General features: G+C 39.6%; 1 protein-coding gene and 1 pseudogene across 1 annotated transcript; both read right to left on the reverse strand.

Moving 5' to 3' along the window:
- LOC120766183 overlaps positions 1–3,675 on the reverse strand; it is a 58,792-nt pseudogene extending 55,117 nt beyond the window's left edge.
- Positions 3,676–11,054: 7,379 nt separating this feature from the next.
- On the reverse strand, positions 11,055–22,012 carry LOC120782304 (pickpocket protein 19). The gene is made up of 8 exons (XM_040114514.1): positions 21,837–22,012; positions 21,225–21,449; positions 17,637–17,639; positions 13,194–13,350; positions 12,980–13,116; positions 11,990–12,068; positions 11,474–11,937; positions 11,055–11,413 (listed from the first exon to the last, which is right to left on the reverse strand). The coding sequence occupies exons 1-8, from the start codon at positions 21,917–21,919 to the stop codon at positions 11,122–11,124; spliced, it is 1,440 nt and encodes a 479-aa protein (XP_039970448.1). The 5' UTR covers positions 21,920–22,012; the 3' UTR covers positions 11,055–11,121.
- Positions 22,013–23,267: the final 1,255 nt, after the last annotated feature.

Consider the following 23,267-nt stretch of genomic DNA (forward strand, 5'->3'; position numbering starts at 1 on the left):
TGCGAAAACTACCCCTCATTAACCTATTACCAAGATTTTCGAACATTCGGCTTTGTCCCATATGATCGATGATTGTATGTAAGATACCTTAATTAATTAAGTTTTTAGACTATTGATGGAGTTCACACAATGACCCCAGAAATACTTGACATATCTAAGAGACATACATTTTTAATTTTAAAAAACTTTGGAACGAGTGAGCTACAGCAAGCGGGTCTTTTAGGAGCTAGTAGTCTCCTATCAATATATTATTAGAACCCGTTAAATCAACTGCTACCATTCAACTTTGTACAATCTTGTAGCAAAAAGATCCTGGTAACAGTTAAGAACAGTAAATGGTAAATAAAATAAATTATTCCATGTGCATCCCCTTACAGAAGCCATAACCTTGCAAGACGACTTTTGCGTTTTCCACACTTTCGAGCGGGTGTGCAGACCACTCGATTGACTGTCGATTGAACTTTGGAGTGAAATCATGGTTTCATACATTGCCTTATATCGGCGCAAAAATTGGAGTTTGTTACGCTTGATCATCTCTAAACTCTGCTTCGATTCATGAACTTGTAGCTGTTTTTGGTCAGGTCCCATTTTTTTCACATTCACAAACTTAAAATCCGAGATCTGTAAAAATTATATATGTGCTTTCGGAAGGTTTTTCTTTTTCTTCTTTACTGACGTAGACACCGATTACGCGGTTATAGCCGTGTTAACAACAACGCAGCAGTCGCTTCTTCTTTTTGCTATTTGGCGCCAATATGCTTCCATCTGCATGTGCTGATCCGAAAACTTTGAAAGCTGGAGTGTTCTCTTCCATCCGGACATAATGACCTAGTCAGTGTAGCCCTTATCTCTTGATTCGGTAAGTTATATTAATATCGCCGTATATCTTATTCAACTCATCGTTCCAACGACTGCGGTACTCGCCGTTGCGGATAACCGTAAATCTTCCTCAAAACCTTTCTCTCGAATACTCCTAACGCCGACTCATCAGATGATGTCATTGTCCATGCCTCCACACCAAATAGCAGTACGAAAATGATGAGGGACTTGAAGAGTTTGGTCTTTGTTTCTAGAGTGAGGACTTTACTTCTCGATTGCCTACTTTGTCCAAAGTAGCACCTTGATTTCAAGGCTGATGGGGATGTATTGCTGTATATTCATGCCTCTGGGTAAGTAGTTAAAGTCGTTGTGCTAAACACAATTCCTACTCTTGCGTCCTCGCTGCGCACCCTAGAAACGTGAGTAAGTTTTGTGTGAGATGCAGTAGCCAACCCGTGTGGAGCCTGGTGTGACGGCTAAAAGTGAGAAAGCTTCAGCGGAGCCACCGCGACATATTCGGTTTAAGGGTTCGCTGAAGTCTAATTACAGCGTCTCTTCGCCAGAGGTGCGGCTGCGAACGGGTCGGTCTTGAAACAAGCGGCTCGCTATATAAGTTTGTAGAAAGCTCTATACTACTTGCCCAGCGAGGTTCTGCGCTGGTTTTAGGACCCGCCACGTAAAAAACACTCCCAAGGAAAAAGAAACAGGCAGCCTTTTTGAAAATTAGGACCAACTAAAAATCTTATGGATTTAGTTCTAGTAGCACCATCTATGCAGCTCGTCATCCTGATCAATTAGAAATATTTTTTATAGGGTCTGCGACGTCTCCTTCATTTTTCTGGCAAACATAATCTCCCTGTGTAGGATACAAGGAGCTCATAAAATAGCCAGAAATTATATTTTAACGTCTTTATTAAGAAGCCCACTCATATATACGTAAATATTCCTTTGCATGATATACATATGTACATTAGTATATACATACATTTAAACGCATATGACGTTCGCTTCATTTAAAATGCAATCACGGTACACCATCTTGCAACAATGCCACCGAACTGCTGACGCTTCTGGCGCTAGACGTCTGGAACAGGTGGCAAGTCGGCGTGTTATAAACATTGTTGCGGTAATTATTGTTGTTGCCATTGTCGGTTGTAAGCGTTATAGAGACGTTTGTTTGCAAATTATTTTGTTGTCGTTGTTGTTTTCCACTATTATTTTCACATTGTTGTTATGGCCGTTGTTGTTGTGACGGTGGTTTCGTTCACAGCCGTGCACCTCTGAACTGCACGCGTTGTTGTTGTTGTTGTTGTTTTCGTTATTTACATTTTAATGTTATTTTGTAGCAAATGGCAACGAAGCACGACGATAACGGCGCATTGTTATTGGTGTTGTAGTATTTGTTGTTGTTTGATGTTGTTGTTGTTGTTGTGGCAGCATTACTATTTACCCATTCAAAAATGGCAACTTTGTTTCGCATTGTATTATTCATAATGATTATCCATTGAAATGGAAATGGGAATAAGCACGGCACTGGATATGCAAGTGGATCGGAATATATGTATGTATATGTATATGCGAACATTCATGCATGTATGTGTCTGTGCGTGTGTGCTTGTGAATGTGGCAGTGGCAAGAATTTAATTTCATTTTCAATGCGGAAGCAATGCAATGCAAAGAGTGGCTGAGTGCAGCTGCAGCTGAAGCTGAAGCCGAGGCCAAGGAGGAACGAGAAGAGAAAATAACAAAAACACACATCCTACGCGTTACGAAACAACCGAGCAATTGTATTGTAAGTTGGTGCATGTGTTTGTGCAATGACGGGTGTGTAGATTGGAAACGACTTTTTAAACTTGACGCAGATACAATCGATGCAAGATGAATTTGTATGCGCAATGCTCTGAAAGAGATTTGAGGAAATCAGTGAAATGAAACGCATTTTACATTGACGCTCGGGCTGCACTCGCACTGCTTCGCATCTTTCAATTCTTAATGTTGCTGTGGAAGCGTCTTTTAAATTTTGGGTGTGGCACCGGCGCTTAATTCTGTTCCACTTTTTCTTTAACGCAGATTTATTGAGCGCTCTCATTGCAAAGAAATGTTGCAATTTAACATTTAGTTTAACATTTTTGATATTAGACATTGATTGATAGACGAGGACCGCGACCTTAGGTTTATTGTGGCCTCTCTTAAATCACAAGGACGCACTCAACACCAGCATATTGATAAAGTCCAATATATTGCTGGGTGCTAGCAAATCGATGGGATCCCTATCGGGAAACATGGATCCAAGAGCCTTTAACGTGCGTCTGCAGACTGCTATACAGTCAATTAGCAGGTTTCCTGGTTTTACAGGCACCCTTTCGCAGAACCTATCGCTAAGCAGTAGCTCGAGAGTGCAATCATTCCATTCTTAGTCTTGCAGCTAAGGGAAACCTTCAACTTTTTGGTGATGCTTAACCTATTGATAATGCTGTCGCTTGGGAGAAGGGCTAATGGTGTTACATTACTTTTCCTCTGCCACATCCTTCTGCTGTCATTCGTAGCAGTGTGTCTATGGCTGCCTGACCGATTATTAGGTGAAGTGGTGGAACTTCAAGTGTTGCCATCGGACAAGTGCGTATTGCACCCGACATGCAGATATATGCGAGTCGTTGCAGCTTCGATAGTTGGAGCCCTACCGCAGTCTGCAAAGCTTTTAAGGCCGAGGCCACCTAACGATCCTTGGCTTGCCCATGGTTTACCAGCTAGTCGATTGCACACCATTAGTTTTTTAGTCGCCTTGACAGTGGTCGGCTCAACATGCTGCTTCCGCCGCAAAGTGGAATCCAGTGTGAGACCAAGATATTTGACCATGTTGGTCATCCATATCTCTCTGCCTTAAGGGTAAGGTTCCGGAGGCCTACGTCTCGTGAACGGGACAATGGTCGTATTAGAAGGGTGGATGTACAACTCAACTCCACTGCACCACCCTTTAGCCAGGCTTAAGCCCCTTCGTTTAAGCAACAGAGAGTGTACTCGAATTTGCCTCTGGCTATAATATCAATGTCATCCGCGTAACCTTGACAGCAGTAGGTCGTCCACGACAAGGCTCCTTAACACGGGGGATAGCACTCCACCCTGTGGACAGCCGCTTGTATTATCAAGACGAACCTCAGCTATATCTACCTGCGCACCGTTGCTGCCACATTCCTTTCCTTCAGTGCTTTGGCTACACTCTTGTGAGACGTGTTGTCAAAACCACTTTCGATGTCTAAGAAGGTTCACAGCATCACTTCCCCTCCTTCCAGCCAACTCTCTACCTCTCTCTACTTGGTTAATCTGCCTTCGATCTTATTTCATCATGTTTTACATACCCAGAATGTTTTAAGGTATGAGCGCCATTTGTGTTGTTTACAATTATTTAAAATATTAATTTCGCCAAAAAATGGAATTAAATCGCGAACCAGGGGAGGCCAGACATAAAGAAGGACTGTGAAGCTCTATTGTATAACTATGAGAGGATAGAGAAAGCAATCCCTCACACAGATAATCAGTCGGAATTGCTGGCCTGGTCGTCACCAAAAAATAATTACAGAGTGATCAAAAATTGCAGGAAGGCCTTAAGCCCCCTGCCGTATCAACTTCACTTGTCTATAATCTGGGTTCCCGCTCACAGGAAAAGTTGGCTAAGTTTGGAGCCCCTCTAGATGAATTTTAAACACAGTCAGGAGTCTAATATGCTCCTCTCGTTCATGCAGATATAGTGAAAGTGTCTTCGATGTTATTATCTTTCGCTAATTTCAAGTTTAGATTAGCTATTCACGAAACATTTTGTCATACTGTAGAATAATCAAGAAACTGACTTATTTGGAAAAGAGTCATAATGGTCTAGCATACTCAGGTTCAGAAACGCTGAGGTACATATATCCAAACATTCCCTACTATTTTTCACAAACTTTAACATTTATGCCTTCATCCGCGTATCACAGGATCCGCATTAATAATTCCAAGTTACTCAATTCCAATATTCATGTATCAGAGAAATGCTCACGATCTCAAAGTAATCCAAAGAATGAAATTATTAAAGAAATGTTTGTCTCTAATTAGTATACTACAATCATTATACTTACACCAACAATGCACCTACTTATTCTCTGAGTATAGTGGGAACGATTACAACAGAAATGGGTACGGTCGAAATAACGAAATCAGATCGAGAAGAAATCGTTGAGGAATTATTAATGACGATTTTCCGAAGATTTGAATGTACGACACATTCCTTCAAGAAGGAAATTCTTACATCGAAATAATGAACTTCTTTGAAAAAATTTCATTTGCAACAATTCACTCTTTGAGCAAACGCTGTACCGCTCTCAAGCCTGTAGTACTTAGCTGTGAATATGCATTGGTGCTCGGCTGCAAATGTTCCCCTGCTTTTGCGTTTTTTTTTTTGTATTGTGCGTGAAAAAGTAGAAAAAGCGAACAGCACTAAATTTCCGTTAAGAGGAAATTCAAAAACGGCTACGGCATTTTACGAAAGCTTTCCACAAAGCCAGACGCTTGCTGCAAGTGAAATATTGCACACACCCACACACAACGGCACATTCTCAGCAAAATCCATTTACTAGGAGCCGTGTGAATGGCAGTCGATGGCGGAAGTGAGTATGGGGCAAGGCCAGTAAATAGTTATTCCCGTAATTCTCGTGATATACCGATATATATTTATCGATACTTTTATCGAGTATTTAAGAGTGCGTGTAGTATATGGATATATTCAGTGTTTATATTTTCTTAACTGAAATTTTTAAGTCTTAGAATATCAGTTCCAAATAGGGCCTCCGTGCTGTAAATCTGTAATTTTAATGACTAAATCTGATATTACCGAAATCAATTCTAAAATATCGTTAAAATAATCGCCATCGTAACGAAATATTTTATAAAATAGCCATCGGCTGTGTTCCGAAGATTTATGTTCTTTCTCGTGAATAAAGCTGGAAAACTTAAAGGATCCTAGTACCTAAACTATCTCTCACTAACAACAGCTATTCCACTGTTACTTAGATTAGGTCAGATTGGGTCCTTGGGCTGATCCTAAATCGCTGGATTTCTCCTAAAAATATTTTTTTGGGTCCTTTGTGTTACCCATAAGCTGCATACAAATTGATCTATAGAACGTCATAGATCGACGAAGCGTTTTGAGCTTGGCTCAAATTTATTAGGGTCGCATATAGATCAAACTTAGCCAGTTCTTTTGGTGGAAGGTGGGTGGCGTTCTTCCAAACAGCTTTGGAGCGTCCTTAAAAAATATCTTGCCAGATAGCGTGTGATCCCATTATACAGTGTCCAGTCCCTTGTGAATGCGTCGAGGTTGACTAATCAGTACAAGTAGTTCGGAGGACCGGTCTGGTAAACCGGTTCTTCTGACGGTTTACTCTAGTTCAGAAAAATCTCGTAGTAGCACAAGCTGTGACTGTTGATCACCACTCCCTGAACTCACAGAAGGTCCATAGTACCAGCGACACGGAATACCGACTCGGTTCCAATAGTATGAAATTGGGGTAAATGCACTTTCCTACCAAGCTTTGCAGTTTCCGGCGATTCCGCTGTGAGCGTTCACCCAAACAAATATAAAATGAAAGAAGTTGCATGCTATTTCTATTAAGATTATATACGCCTTGACTAGTTTTGGTCGCAAGTTAGCGAGCTCAAAGCCAGTATAGCCACTCGGCTAAAGCGATTTGGTACCCTGAAATTAAAATTGATGAAGATTTCGCAACAGTAAACACTACCTTTAACCTTTTTGCTTAACATAGACTCAAAAATTAAAAAGCTCTCTTCTCCTCTTATCCACTAGCTTTGCCCGCCTTCATAAACTTCGCAGCTGTGTGAACAAAGAAGTAACCGCCGGAAGAAAGTTCCGCAAAGCAGTGATCCAGATTTTCAAGAACGCAATCGAAATAGTATAGACTTTCAGTGTGTCCCTACTCGAAGCGCACCTCATATCCGCAGTATCTCTAAGATTAATAGAACCTTCGCCGCAAAGTCTACATATACTTATTGAGTAAATTACTAGTCAAGGAACTTCTAGTTGACAAAATGAATTGAGGACTCATACTATATGTAGCCCATTCGAACTAATTTATATGAGACCTAATTTCTAGTTGACAGTTTGAAATTAGTTGCAGAGATCACTCACAAAATTTTGGAATTTTGTCTTCTACTGTTCTAGATCCTCTCTCATACCAGCTAATTTATATAGGTGTCTTCCGGGAAACAATTTTGTTTACAAGTAACTGCACCTGCTCAAGATTCTTCTGTATGGTAATGGAATTTATGTATGACATCAACAGTAAGAGTTCTTTTCTGCTAAATTTTTTTGTTGCTTTCCGGCTACTGATCCGTTACATATTTTTAGTTCTTCTTCAAATTGATATTTATTGCACGAAGAGAGATTCTAACTGGTACGGACTAATACAAATTGCACAGTTTAGATACTGAATTCATCAATTAATTGGGTAATTAGTAAATTGAACAATTAGTATTTAATTAAGAATAAAAAATAAACCCAAAACATATCTTAGGCAGCTTTTTTGCTTAAGAAAAATTTAGCGAACACTGTCAGTCAATCGCCCACTACTATTTGCTACTTACATAATTGTTTCAGCTAATTGATCTGTTTCAATGTGAGATGAGACCTTGGATTTTTGAGAGATTTTAAGCCAGCTCATCAGAACACATAACCAAAAGTCAAGTGAATCCGATTTCATTTGTTTTTGCTTTATTTTTAGTTTTAACAAAACTTACCGACAAACGAGTCGACACAAAGTGTTCAAGACGCGGACTCACTCACTAAGAGTTTCGCCACTTTTAGCGGGTTTAGCGAGTTTAGCGAATTGAAACGAACTATTATTTATGTGGAAATGCAAAGTAATGGAATGACATTATTAAATCGCCGTAGCGTGTCTTCCGCCAATTTGCCCCCTTTTTTTCGCTTCCAGTCAACTACGCGGCATTGTTGCTGCTTTTGTTCATATTGGGTGGAGGAATTACGTGTTTACACATGCTTTACTCTGCTCAATTCACACTCACACACCGTCATAGATAATATATGTATATACGTATGTATGTGTTATACAATTGCCCATATGTGCGAAAACAGCTTAATTACTGTTTTATTGTCATTTAATTGTTGCTTTTAATTTTAATGTTTGCAACTTTCCATTTTATTGCATATTTTCGAAATTACACAACAACAAACAAAGTAATCGGTATTTAAATGAAGCAGTTTCGACAACCGAACAGAGACACTCTACTCTTCTATCGAGGTCTATTATAATTGCTAATTGAATCAAAAAGAGAATTTTAAAACATTTTCCCAGAGCTCAACACCATTAAAATCACAATCACCAAAACTGCATTGAATAGTATCGAAATTCGATCGAAAAGAGAGCTACAAGATCAGAGGTCAAAATGTCTTTATCAAAAATGTAGCTTTTATTAACATAAAAAATGTGACCGGTACGAAGTTCCCTAATTTTTTGAAGCAAAAACACAGAAACTTCAAATGTAATGGAGAATCTTTATAATCATTCGAAAGAACATTCTTTGCATTTTTTTTTTTTTAAGATGATCTATTATTGGCCGCGGCTACGCTTCAGTTGTTCCATCTGTTGGGTTCAAATACCAATGACTCGTTCGAGCATTTCGATTGGTAACTGATGAATGACACGCGTGCTATGCTCCAAGGCCTGAATCGGCACAAGATTGTCTTCATAGACTTCAGAAGACTTTACATATCCCCACAGGAAATAGTTTAACCGTCCGATATCACACAGTCTTGGTGGCAAATCGACTTACCCAAAACGTGAAATTATCTGCTCACCGAAGTGTTCTCTCCAGAAATTCATTGGATGATGCGTTGTGTGGGAAGTGGCGCCATCTTGTTGAAACTAAATAGAGATCACGAGCTTCATTTAAGACATCAAATAGTCGGTTAAGAGGTGATAACGGTCGCTATTGACGGCTACGTTCTCACCGACATCCTTTGTGAAGAAATTTGGACCGATGATTCCTCCGGTTCACAAACCACATCAAACCGTTTTTTTTTCTGAATGAAATGGCAGCTCCTGAATATCTTCAGGTTGCTCTTTGTCACAACCTCAGCAATTTTGCTTGTTTACGTACCCATTGAACCATAAATAGGCCTCATCGCTGAACAAAATTTGGCTCGACTCCTCAAATTTCTGCGGAATATTCGACAGACCATGTTGTCAAACGCTGTCCAATGTATTCAATACTGGACTTTCAGACGAACAACCATTTGTTCCACCAAACCTAAGAATATTGCTTTTAAACCGCTGCTGAGTGACTTTTGCCTTGTGAGCTGGAGCAAACTTTCGCGTGAATGCTCTGTATCGAAGAAAATATTGATAGTATGCTTTACCATGCCGCAATTTTAATCCCTTCGTCACTGAAGAGGCGAAGAGACGCCTTTATAGGAGACTGTCACGAAATCAATACTGCTGCGAGATGTTTGACCACTTCACTTAATGACTAATAAATATGTTCTTCGATATCACCTATTATTGAGAGGCAACTACTTAAAGGAATATTTCTTCTTTACTCTGGCAAATATAAAATCAATTTTTGAATGGATTTTGTCACTTAGCTTTTGTAATACTAAGAGGTACAGTAAAGCGGAAAGATGATTGCCCTTGGTTTTGGTTCTTGTCCAAATATTATTCGTTCTTTTCTGTGAAGATTTCATCTGAAGAAACTTATTATGCAAATTTGTGAATAGCATAATTATATTTTTAATATATTCGGTTCACGCCAACCTATAAGCGACAGAAACTGTTTAAAATGACGTTGAACACTATCAGAAGCTTCGTCATGTGACTAAATAGAGAAGGTACCATCTTTTATAAAGGCGTACGCCGCTGACATTGATATTATTGGCCTCAATATCCGCGCCGTTAGTTCTGCTTTCTGCAGACTAGATAAGGAAGCGAAACAAATTGATCTGATTGGAAGGAGATAGGTAGGAGTGTAAGACGAAATATCTCCTGTCATCAAATAAGCAGTCATCACATTCGCTACTTAGCTCCCACGTCACTGTTGACAATCATAACGTCGAACTCGTAGATAATTTCGTCTATCTTGGAACTCTTGCCAACAGGTGCTACTACGGACTGAGTAGGCAATTGAGAAGTAAAGTCCTCTCTCGACGAACAAAGACCAAACTCTATAAGTTACTCATTATTCCCATCCTGCTGTATAGCACGGACAATGACATCATCTGATGAGTCGACGTTACGCGCGGTGTCTACGCTAATAAAGAAGAATATGCCTGTTTTTACGAAATTCTTGATTTTTGGTATGGCGTCTATATGCATCTCATGCTAACCGACGAAGTTTTTATCTGGTCCTAATGTGTTTCGATGTTTTTGCTCGAATCACGTCTTTTTTAAGAAAATTATCTTAAACAAACCGGCAATGACGGAGCGATGAAGTACTAGGGACAGATTGGGAAAGATCACAATGGCAACTAATCATCGACGAAGTTCTTAGGTAATTGTTCCTTGGTTTGGTAAATGGTTTATTGATGACACTAATTTTTTGACATCCTATGCTAGATTTTTGAGAAATAATTTTAGAAAGGTAGGTCGATATGAAAACAAATATGTTAGCGGTTCTAGAGAAGGTAAAAGGGCGAGTTTTCAGAAAATCTCTGTTCTTAACGAATGCGGGTTTTAGCTCACTGATCGTGTGCTTAGCTAAGTTAGCAATTGCTTAGCCTTGTTTGCTAGTGACTACAAAGTGGATGCTGTAACGAGAATGATCTCACTTATTACATTTTTACAGAATTGAAGGTGGAAACTACCCACATTGCACTTTTGCGGTTTACTGCAGAAAAGGTAAGACTCACCTGGGCTCAACGTTAGGCCGGAGTCGCGAAGTCTTTAGACCTGTGGTGAATGACAGGAATTCTAGTAGAAGTTGACAGCCAAGCGATAAGGTTGAATCAACTCGTCCTTGCATTTTCTTCGTATATCGTTCCCGAATTCCGTTAAATCCAAATGGCAATGAGATGTGAGTGCAGACTCTGAGAAGAGTACGACCAGCAAAATAACGGTTGAAGATTATTCACATCGTCGGACTTTTTCAATTTAAAAAAATTTGATTGAAAAGATGCAATGCGACTTCATCTAATTTTTCTTTAATCTTGACAAAACTATAGAGTTAGTGTGAAGTGAATCGCATTAAATAATTGCATATATTGTAGCTTGACTATTAAATACATTCAAGCAATGAAAACCTTTACTTTCTTCCTTTATTTAAACTCGCTCGATTTATTCTGCTTTTTTTGACTACTCTGTTTTGCGCTCTCTCGTTCTTTCTTATCATTTGGATGTTATTGTAAAGCCGCAAGGTAAAGTAGTAAACAAGCTCGATGAGACTCAGAATGCTGGCACCTAAAAACAAACCCAATATGCCACCGATAGTGACCACGACATCCAAACGCGTACGCAATGCCTGGCGACGATAACGCTCAGTGGGGCGATCAACTAGACTGATGGCAACACTACGCCTTTCTACACTTTTGCGACCGCTGTGACGACAAAATATTATGTTGAGAGCATATCAAAGAAAACGAGCCGGCACTACAAACCTCGGGCTATACTCGGAAACCGCACGTAAGTCGTGTTCGGTGCACGAGGGCAAGCAGTCACACGTTTCATTATTCTCCGGCCATGGCAGCAGCAATTTAATATCGGGCGAGACCTTCGTTTCCTTCTCCAAACACAAAATTCCGTTATATTCACAATCGGGCCTATCCGCACGTGCCGATGGCATTAAATTGAATATCGTGCAATTGCAGTAACGCATTTGCAACGCAGCAATACAGTCGACAATGCAGGCGCTGAAGCTGTAGACGCGAAACGATGACTTCGGCATGATCTCGTCGGAGAAACGACAACCTCGATGCTCTGGTGATACTTCACGCACATCTACATCGTTAACCATTTCTTGCACGGATATTTGTAGGTCCGTATGCTTGCCTCGTGTTGCCACCTTTGTTGTAATACCAGCTAGATTGGCGTAAGGTATGTCCTCCTCGTTGAGCACGAAAACCTGTGTGACAAATGCATATTTAAGTGTGTCAAGTCTTTGATTTCAAGCATACCTCGACTGCAACATCGGTGACTAGGCGCATCGTGGCATGATTGTCCTCTACCTCACTCGGAAACCAATGTTTGCTGTCGCTGTTGTGATAAAGACAGTGGACGTGGGGTTAGGTTAGATGGCTGTTCTCTCAGCTATTCAGGGAGATCTTAGACTGTTATGTACATTTATTTGAGATGCCTAACGGAGAATTCCTATAATTGGTTAACAGCTAACAGCAAAAACTTCTATTTCCGCTGTTTCAATTATTTTTTACCTTGAAGTTCGAGATATTTTTGCCTTGATCAGAAATTCACTAGAGATTTTACGATTATCACTGTGCCAGGAGAATATTACGATTGCACAGCTGCTGGTAGTAAACGAACATTTGTTTAGTTGGTCTGAGACACAACAATCCAGTTGTCAACCACAGGAAGCCAAAAGATCTCCTATCCGCTCCTAACTCGCAGTTATTGAGACTAAAGTACCTGTCCGTGCAAGCTCATTAGCCTTAGAGTTTCACACAATACCGCTTTGGTCAGGCATCAAAAGTAGTCTAATCATAAAATAACTCGATGGTAAAGATATGGAGTCTAGACATCCTTTCACTGGTTTAGTTAGCGCACTCTAGGCTAATATCACTGCCGGATGAGTGGATAATCACCAGTGTGAGGCAGGCTGAGCTTCGGAGCCGTAGTTATAGTACTACTTTTATGGCAGACATATCGGAATATGAAAAAAGTTTCTCTGTCCGTCGGCTGGAATTTTGTTTGTGAACATTTGTAAAGATATGATTTGACACGATATACTTTGATCGTCTCCGAAGTCTTATAAAGGTATAAGCTGTAGGTACTAACTAAAATTTGCATAGTTTTGATCTTTCATACAAACTCTAAATACTCTTGCTCATCATATATAGTGTCTTTTGAAACATCTTTACATAATCTTTATACCCTCTACATCTATTACTGGGATTTTTTCTGATTAATTTTTATTAACGAGTATAACTTACGGATGATTGTTTTGCCTCGAATTCAAAAGATAACAGTAGCCATAAGGTGTAAGTAGTGGTACAAAGTAGTGACAGCAGTTGAAGACCTTGTGCCCGAGCGAGCATTCAACCAAAACGTTGGAGCAGTTCTCATGAAGCTGGAATCCATTTGGTAGACATTTTCAAACTTTTCACTAATTTCAATATTTTTATATATATTTAGACTATAGCATACCTTTTCCGTTAGTTCCCTGTAGTGGGTATGTGGACACTCAGCATCGGTGCCCTCCTTATCGAAGCAATGTGCTCTGGCATTGCCGGTGTTGTACTCATGCGGAAAGAGTAATTTTAATACATAAATTTCGACGTCATAGTCATACTCTTCGGGGTAACTGAGTTTTGAAGATCGTGATTTTAGTGAGTTGTATGGTATGTAAATATTTTATAATGTTGGGATAAAAGCAAATTAAAGTCAAAGAAATCAAAAAAATATATAAATAAAATGCAATAAAATAAGTAAAAAAACACAATTAATGAATTTTGCAAAATTGAAAAGTAGTTTTAGGTCTTGAGCAGTTACTAACTGAAAACACGTATAAGTAACTCCACGTCTCAAAATGCGTTCTACAACCGACAGCTTGGCTTTGCGACAGCTTGGCGAGCGCTGAGCAACCATCAGTACTTGCGCTGTCTCAAGATCCTTTTGGCACAAGATCGGCCGCAAGAGGTTCAGTGAGCTCTGTGGCTTCAGGAAGTTTAATCTATCCTAAGTTTTGTGACTTCTAACTGATCAATACATTATCGCCGACATCTCAACACTTACTTCTTGATTATCTCGCTTTTACTAAATCTAGGCTCAATAAAATGTGAGATCCTCTTTCAGATAGGATTAAATGCTTAATCAGATTTGTATTGGCCTCAAGGTGACCCTGATCTAATCTAACCTGACACCAAGACTCTCAAAAATACATACTACTGTGCCCAAAAAATAAGGTGATATTGTATTTATTTTGAAAATTCTTTATTTATTCTTCCAAATCAATTTCATCCCTTCAAAGTAATCTCCTCGCGATGCAATACACTTATGCCAACGAATTTTCCAATCTTCAAAACACTGGTTGTAGTCACTTTCTGGGATGGCCTTCAGTTTCGTCTTCGCTACGGCTTGAACCTCCTCTATCGTATAAAAACGGTGTCCCCGGAGCGGTCTTTTGAGCTTGGTGAACAGCCAGAAGTCGCACCAGGCGCGCCAGATCAGGTGAATACGGTGGTTGCGGAACGATATGGGTTGAGTTTTTGGCGAAATGATCACGAATTACGAGGGCAGTATGGTGCATTATCGTGGTGCAAAAACCAAGAATTGTCTTTCCACAATTCCGGCCTTTTTAGGCGGGTAGAGTTACGCAAACGACGCATAACGTTCAAATAATATTCCTTGTTGACTGTTTGATCGGTTGGAAGGAATTCATAATGCACCACACCACGATAATCGAAGAAAACAGTCAACATGACCTTAATTTTTGAGCGACTTTGGCGCGATTTTTTTGGTCTCGGCTCTCTTTTGGCACGACATTCGCTCGATTGATCGGTTGTTTCGGGGTCGTAAACATAGATTTAAGTCTCATCGCCAGCTATAATGCATTTCATGACATCCTGGTAGTCGGAAAGCTTCGTTTCACACACTTCAACGCGAAGCCTTTTTTCCAAAAAATTCAATGTTTTCGGTACCAGTCGAGATTTGACGCGCTGGAGGCCCAAAACATCTTTCAAAATGGTATTGGCTGAGCCTTTCGATATGCTAACTTCATCAGCAAGGTCTCTAATGGTTAATCGACGGTTTTTCAACACCAAATCTTTCAAAACGTTCTTCGTCTTTGACACGTTCACGGCCGGCTTGGAACTCACTATACCACTTGTAAACATTTTTTTTAGACATAGCCTCATCATAAAAGGCTTTCTGCACCATCTTCAACGTATCCGCAGCAGAAAATTGATTCCGTAAACAAAATTTAATGCAAATTCTTTGCTCAACAAATTTCGACATCGCAAAAAACGAAGAACTCACTTTTAGCAGCTCACAAAACGTCACGTATCTCAAACACTAATTAATATTTTGACATGAAATTTGACATAAATGTGACTGACAGTACTAGCAACCTAAAAAAAATAATAATTTTCCAAATCCTTCGACGCGCGCAGTTTAAATTCAAATGTCACCTTACACCTCACCTTGGGCAGAGTAGTATATATATATTTTTATGCGATCTTTTTTATAAATCGCTTACTTTCACTCTTGATATGCAAGGAAGAGCCACCCATATGGAACTATTTTTAGTTTGGGTGATTCAGAATTTCTTTGCTGAGAACTTTGCATTCAATATAACTTAATTTTTGCCGGGAAGATCCACAAAAGTCTGAATTTAATTGAAACTGCTAGGTGCCAAGTTTCCTCAGTATAAAGCAGGCTCTTCGTTGAATTGACAGATGCAGCACAGATTCACATAAATTAATGAAACGTGCCAATGTAGAGGTCGAAATTGGAAGGAGTTGATTCAAAATATATTCGAAAAAAGGATATCAATTAATTTTTTTTGGATGTTATTACTCGATAAAATTTCTGTTGAAAATTTTCCGTTTAATATTCGTACGAAGTTCATCAATCGAATCTGGGTTATTGGCATAAGCCAAAGATTTGACGTAGCTTCACAGGAAGTAGTCCAGCGGGGTAAAATCGCACGACCGAGGCGGCCAATTGACCAGGCCACTTCGTGAGATAACAAGTTCATAAAACTTGGTTTTCAACGAATCGATTGTAACATTCGCTGCGTGGCTTCTGGCGCAATCCTCTTGAAATCGCATATTGTTCAAGTCCATATCATTCAATTCGGGCTAAAATTATTCGGTTATTATTAAGCGGTAGCCATTGCCATTCACGGTAACGTGCCTGTCTTGATCATCACGGCAGAAGTTCGGCTCAATGACGCTGCTGGTCCATAAGCCTTACCAAACCGTAATTATTTTGGGATGTAATGGTGACTCTTGGAGTACGTGTGGACTACTGCCTGACCAGTAATGCATATTTAGCTTATTGACGAAGCCATGCAGCCAGAAATTAGCCTCATCGCTGAAGATGATTTTTCGATGAAAACCCGGATAATTGTCAAGTTGTTTCTCAGACTAATTCACGGACAAACGACGATTCTGTTGGTTAAACGGCTTCAGTTCTTGTGTCAATTTAATCTTAAAAAGATGTAGGCTAAGATCTTTTCGCAAGATTCGCCACAACGGCGTCACAGATGTCACAATGCTTGAAAACCACCTGTGAGAGACTGATTTGGGTCTTCCCCGTTTGGTGCGTTAGCGGCAGCATATTCTCGACACTACGGGTACTTCTTTGTCTCACTGTCACGGGAACATTTTGTCAATTGTTGACCTGACAGGATGAATTTGGCGACCATAAATTAGACGTAGCGCTCTTAAAGTTGAGGCCACTGACTTCGAATTTCGGTAGTAAGCTTTAATAATTTGGACTCGTTTTTGGGTCGTTTATCTTTCCATGATGAAATAGCAAATCTTACTAAAGACAAATGTCAAAAGAGCGAGAAAAATATTGCGTCGTTTGCTATTCCTATCGGTCTACTTTTGTGGCGTCCTTATTGAAAAACCCGTTGTATGCCTTGATTTCTTTCTCAATCTTCACCATACGTTTTGGAAGCAGAGGGTATCAATACCAACTTCAAAACACTATACTATATTGTGCAGGATTTCGAGTAAAAACTCGCAGCTAAACTCAGAATGCTAGCCAGAAGTGAATATTGTAATGTGAAAGAATAGTCTTAGATACCTCACACCTAAACTTATATTCGTAATTGAATGTGAAGTCAAAGTTCGTAAAATAAATTAGAAAAGCTCATAGTAAAAATTTAATACTGTTGTTGTAAACTACGGTCTTTCAATGGTATTTTAACTTTAAACCGAACAAAGTCGATATTAAAGTAGATATTGAGGAGACCCTAACAAATCAACGAGTGTGAAGAGTACCTGTCCGGTCAGCCGACAGTTCACCAACGTAAAACATTCGTTTACCCCCCTAGGCTCTCTCATGCTTTTCAATCAGTTAATGTATTTTCTGTAAGACTTAAGCCGTATTCTCAAATATATGTACATTAAGAAAATTAAATAAAAATATTCGATTTTTGGAAAAGTCTAACTTATAACCTTTTAATTAAATAGAAACTAAGCTATCCATTTATTGTCATATCCAGCAATTAGATATAATTAATTTAATCAATTGTCAATCACACACAACAGACGAAACTTTTGAAAATTTGAAAATCTTCTGTTGGCAAATCAATTTTATAATCCAACTGCTAAATGAAAGCCGAGAATATGAGAAATATATGTGGTTAATAAGGAAATATTGCAAAATAGACTGTTAATTGCCTAAATTTATGCTTCCATTTGTATATATGTAACTATCATATTTGCATGCATTTTCGCTTTTAACGATGAGCGCTGTATTCCTTGGGATTTATAATTGCCTCAAGCAGTTTGAAAAAAATATATTTTCTATCATCTTTCATTCTACTTCATGCTAATTAATATTGTACAAACATATAATATGATGCGACGGATATGTGCATGTATTTGTAATTATGTAATGATAAAGAGTACGTACGTGCTACATGTGGAACCGAGGAGAGCGAGAGAGAAGAGAAATAAATGAGTATATACTATATAACGATTTTAGTAGTAAAAATATATGTTTTTAATAAAAGAGTTTATAATCGATAAGAATATGAAAATATACTAAATACTAAGCCTAGAACATTTCCCCATCTTAGCAAAGATAGAAGTATAGATATAACTACATAATAATCTAAATCCTCACCCATTGATATATGCTTGGGATCTCTCTTATGCCTTACAGCAGCTCCTACTAAACCATATCGATCTTAAAAGAGCACTACGATCACACCTAAACGTGTGGAACTTAGCAGAGAAGTCGATAGAAATAGTGTGGAAATATAAGTTATTGCTAAAGGGTATGTTGACTCTACTGCTCTTAATCTATCGCAGGGACCTAAAGTACGAATAGAACAAAGGAATATTTTTCGTTGGCGTAGGCAACGCTGACGCGCTTACAGCTGCTATAAAATGGAACTAAGGTGGTTAAATTAGTAAGCTTTCTGAACCCTGTTGTTTTTGTAACGGGTATCTAATCCCCTTTAGGATGGTAAGGATTAGCCAAGTTGTCGTCGACGTCATCCAACCAAAGGCCCAACAAACGTACTTTTTCGACGGGGTCGGACCAAACAGAAAGGGGTGTCAGACGAGTGGGGTTGATGGGGCATACAAAGAGGTGGCCAGTGTCATGCGGGAACTCATTTCACGCGGGGCATAAATTAAATATGTCGGGATCTATTCTAGATAAGTAGGAGTTTAACCTGATAGCCGGTTCTACGCACCGTATTTTATTCGGCCAAGGGCTGTTATTTTGGAGATCTAACTCCATCTAGATCGGTAAGTCTTAGTTTATTTTTTAACTATCTTCAAAATTCCCGAAACAATTCTGTGCAATCCGCACTATACTCAGCATTAGAAGTAGCTGTGAAACTCTGCCCAAAAACTGTCGACAAAGTAACATAGATAGACTCAACCAGTGAACGGGTTTATTCCTCCCGAGCTTGGATTTTTAGGACGGCAACAAAAGTTTGCAGTTTTTTTGGATTAATGGATCATATGATCTGCATCCTATATCCTCTCCGGACTCCGGCTGTAGATGAGCTAACAACTACCGACAACCATAGTAAAATACTATATAACTTCAGAAACCACAAATAATATAATGAAATAAATTTTTGAGAAAATTCCACACATAGTTATAAGTCTGAAGAACACAAGTTTTGTGTCTAAAGATTCTGAAAGAATCACGAAATTATTACACTTTTCTCTCATGGAAATCAGTACATTGATATACAGGTCGCGAGATCAAGATTGTGAGACGCGAATTATCTTCCTTTCTTTCTTCTTCTTAATTGGCGTAGACACCGCTTGCGCGATTATAGCCGAGTTAACAACAACGCGCCAGTCGTTTCTTCTTTTCACTACGTCCTTCCAACCGAGTGGAGGTCTTCCTCTTCCTCTGCTTCCCCCGGCGAGTACTGCGTCGAATACTTTCAGAGCTGGAGTGTTTTCGTCCATCCGAACAACATGACCTAGCCAGCGTAGCCGCTGTCTTTTAATTCGCTGAACTATGTCGATGTCGTCGTATATCTCGTACAGCTCATCGTTCCATCGAATGCGATATTCGCCGTGGCCAACGCGCAAAGGACCATAAATCTTTCGCAAAACCTTTCTCTCGAAAACTCGTAACGTCGACTCATCGGTTGCTGTCATCGTCCAAGCCTCTGCACCATATAGCAGGACGGGAATTATGAGCGACTTATAGAGTTTGGCCTTTGTTCGTCGAGAGAGGACTTTACTTTTCAATTGCCTACTCAGTCCGAAGTAGCACCTGTTGGCAAGAGCAATCCTGCGTTGGATTTCCAGGCTGACATTGTCGGTGGTGTTAATACCGATGGTGTGGTCTTCCTTTCTTTATATTATTAAAACATTACAGGTTATGAAAACAAAAAAGTTCCAACCCATACAAAAGGTTACAGATCTCTCGTCACGATTGTAAACCTCTTCACCATGACATAAAACAGGTTTCTCTTCTTTGCCATTATAACTGTGGGCCGTTCAGAGTCGAGAAAACAAAACTTCGGCAGTTACGAGGTCACATCAGTTCCATATCCCAACTGTAGACAAGTCTCTAAGTACTTGGCATTTCCGTTGGATGCGTGTGCGCTTTTGATACCATTGTACATCTATCGAAGATTTTTTTGGAGTGAAAATAGGGTGAGCTACTTTAGGTCTGGGTTAAAGTTGCAGTAACATACCCGGACTCCGTTGCTGCAATGGCATCAAGTATTCACTTTAGCGGCTCAACAAGGAGGTGCGGCTGCAAACGCGTGTCTGCTTGGAGTAAGTGGCTCGATTTGCAAACGCAATCAATAAATATGCGGCTGGGTTTCGGATACGACACGTAAAAATGCCTAAACGTTGACGGCGACAGCCTGGTTTAGTGAGATCTAACAAAGAGACTGTCTGCCAAACCTTGCACTAAAGTCGGACCAAAATGTGTCTCATGAATTATAGAGGACAGAATTAAAGATATTGGAATATAAAATGGGTTAATTACCTCATTGATAGCATAAACAGTCCAAAAAATGCCTAGAAACAAATGAAAAAATATTGTCCCGATTTTTGAATCTGCCCTAATTATCATAGAATTACACGCGCAAGACAGGATTAGTTTAGTTATTGGGCAAACTCAGAAGTAGTAAATCACGTAGTGATGGTAAGTTCATTATGGACCTCTTTAATTATTCCTCTAAATTTCGCATAGGAGAAAATTTTTTAATGCCGTATTTTCCAGGAAAGGTATACCGTTGGTGGAACTATGCCAGACCTTGGTATCTTAAGTACCCCAATAATAATTTTTCACTAGCCCCACCATGTTAAAAAACTTTATGGGCTGATTCGGACAATTTTTCTCCTGAAAATATTACTTATTACTCGTATTATTCATTGAAATAATATATTTGGAACAACAACGTCGACCTCGAAATCCAAAACAGCATGACTCTTGCTAACAGGTGCTACTTCAGACTGAGTAGGTAATTGGGAAGTATAGTCCTCTCTAGACGAACAAACTCTTCAAGTCACTTTTCATCCCGTGCTGCTATGTGGTGCAGAGGCATGGGAGACGAGAACATCTGATTAGTCGGCGTTACGAGTTTTCGAGAGAAAGGTTTGGCGGAAGATTTATGGTCCTTTACGCATTGGCAATGGCGAATATCGCAGTCGATGGAACGATGAGCTGTGCGAGATATAAGTACATATGACACCATTGACACAGTTCAACGAATTATGAGACAGCGACCATGCTGACTAGGTCATATCGTCTAAATGGTTGAAAACACTCTAGCTCTCAGAGTAATCGACGCAGTGCCCGCCGGGAGAAGCAGGAGAAGACCTCCACTACGGAAAGACCAGGAGGAGGAAGATCTGGCTATACTTTAAATCTCGAATTGGTGCCAAACAGCGGTACGGCAGAACGACTGGGTTTACCATGGTTTGACGCACAGAGAAGTACTCACCCGGCCAGCACTACATTCATCGAAACTAGAAAATCTGCAGTTGTCGAAAATACACTTACCTCTCGATATATTGTTCCACCGCTGGCGTGGTGCCATCCTTCTCCAACGTCTCACATACGGCCACACTGGGAAAATATATTTTGTCATACGGCGTTAGACTCTCGAAGACAATGCTCACAGCGGATTGCTCAAAGTCACGTTCGAATGTTGAAATGAGCTTGTACGAGCCAAAAGCGGAGAGTATAAAACAAAAGAGCCAGAAAACTCGTTCACTAATATGCAATCTGCAAGTGAAAAGAAGAAAAGTGACGATGAGTACAAAACGGATTAGAGTCAGTATATTATGTTTGAAAATGAATACAGTGCTTTAAGACAAACGCATTTCTCAAGGAAAAAGGAAATGAGCAGGATATGGATTATGCTAATGCTAAAGAATGAAATGAACTGTGAGCTTTGCCGCCTTTGTCAGGAGGAAGTAGAAGAATTTCGCTCTGCAAGACAAAGCAGATGTGGCGGTAAAACGTGAGTTGCCAGAGCCTAAAGCGCTACGTGACAATACAATCTGAATTATGCATGCTCTTGGAAGCATTTATGCGCTATGCAGTGCTATGTGTAAGCAGCATGGAAATACAAAGATGAGCTTGCAGGGTTGCAGCAGCCAACGTACTTACTTGTTATTGGCAATGTAGCTGATGCCGGCCAAGGAGCAATTAGCACAGTAGTCGCGCAAACAGGCGAGCAGTGGCCAGAACATAACTGCTCTACAACACTCTTAGCAGACCATAAAAGCGCGGCAAGCAGACTGCCGCTGGCTGAATGACTGGCTGGCTGGCTGGCTCTAGACTGCTGATAGGCTGACGTCGAGTCAGTGAAGCAAGCTGAGTCGGAGGTGCAAAAGTTACAAACTTGTTGATGAGCCGAGTACGGGGCGCAAGCTCATTGATAGGCTGAATCAGAGGCTGACAAAGTCGTACGTTTGGTTGGCCGCTATTTCGGTTGCTTCGTTAGCTGCTTGCTTACTAAGTGCTCCGTGCTGAATGAAGCCAAGTATGGTGCTCGAGTGCCACTGCAGCTTTCAGCCAGCAAATAGTAGATTGCAGTAATAAACTATCCTACGGCTATGAGTGAGTATGTGTGTGTGCGTAAATTCTCCGTTATGCATATATGCATGTTGAATTGTATAATTGTCTCCTGCATGGTTTTTGAATGTGTATATGTGTGTGTGTGTGAGCATGTGTACTGTCGACCACAAGTGGAGAGCGTTTAATTGCTGTTTCCTTTTGCGTTCACCACAAACAAAGCGGACAAGGATAACGTGAAATAGCACAGCACTCGCTGCGGCAACCGCATGCCACTAACAACAATAACAGTAATGACACTCCAGGCAGCGGAGTTTGCAACAGTGAGACAATTTGAATACAATTTTACTGCTGTGAATAATATTGTGAATTTGTAGAGCTTGAGTCCAACAAATGCTATGAGTACAATACCTATATATACTTAAATCTGATTATTAATATGGTTTTGGCAAACAAAACATGTGAGTGAAACTTTGAGCGACATTTGAGATTGATTATAAGTTTGAGTATAAAGACTAAGTTGAATATTTATAGCAGTATTTGAATAATAGAAAAAGTTGGAGTATCTACAGTTACTACGAACATTCACAAATGGCTGGAGTTGAGCATAAATATGATTTTGGATATACTAATGGGTATGACTAAAAATTGAAGAACGCATAGGAGAACTTTTACGAATATGAGTATATAAATGTAAATAAATAAATTTAGGAATATTATTGGTACAAAGTAAGATTATAAATATGGAGCAAGAATCTTCATTTTAGTATATATACGACTTTGAATAAATAAAAGGAGGTTTGGAATATAATAGCAATTGAAGGACTATGAGTATAAATTATATTAAAAATACTCAAATGAGCCAAAAGTTCAAATTTTGGAATAAATAAGAGTATAAATGAACAAACTAATACCAGTATGAGGAAGAGTATGACTATGAGTATTTATAAAAGGATGAGTTATGTATGAATGTGAATTTGAATATTTAATTATGAGTTTGAATATGAGTATTTATACGATTAT

The sequence above is a fragment of the Bactrocera tryoni genome, chromosome 1 (genome assembly GCF_016617805.1).
Source record: "Bactrocera tryoni isolate S06 chromosome 1, CSIRO_BtryS06_freeze2, whole genome shotgun sequence".
Taxonomy (NCBI): Eukaryota; Metazoa; Arthropoda; class Insecta; order Diptera; family Tephritidae; genus Bactrocera; species Bactrocera tryoni.

Coding starts and splice junctions, on each gene's coding strand:
- LOC120782304 (XM_040114514.1), bottom strand. CDS start 21,919: ATGTTCTGGCCACTGCTCGCCTGTTTGCGCGACTACTGTGCTAATTGC. Junction 12,069..12,979: donor TCGAGGCAAAACAATCATCC/GTAAGTTATACT, acceptor TTATCACAACAG/CGACAGCAAACATTGGTTTC. Junction 11,938..11,989: donor TCACCGATGTTGCAGTCGAG/GTATGCTTGAAA, acceptor TTTGTCACACAG/GTTTTCGTGCTCAACGAGGA.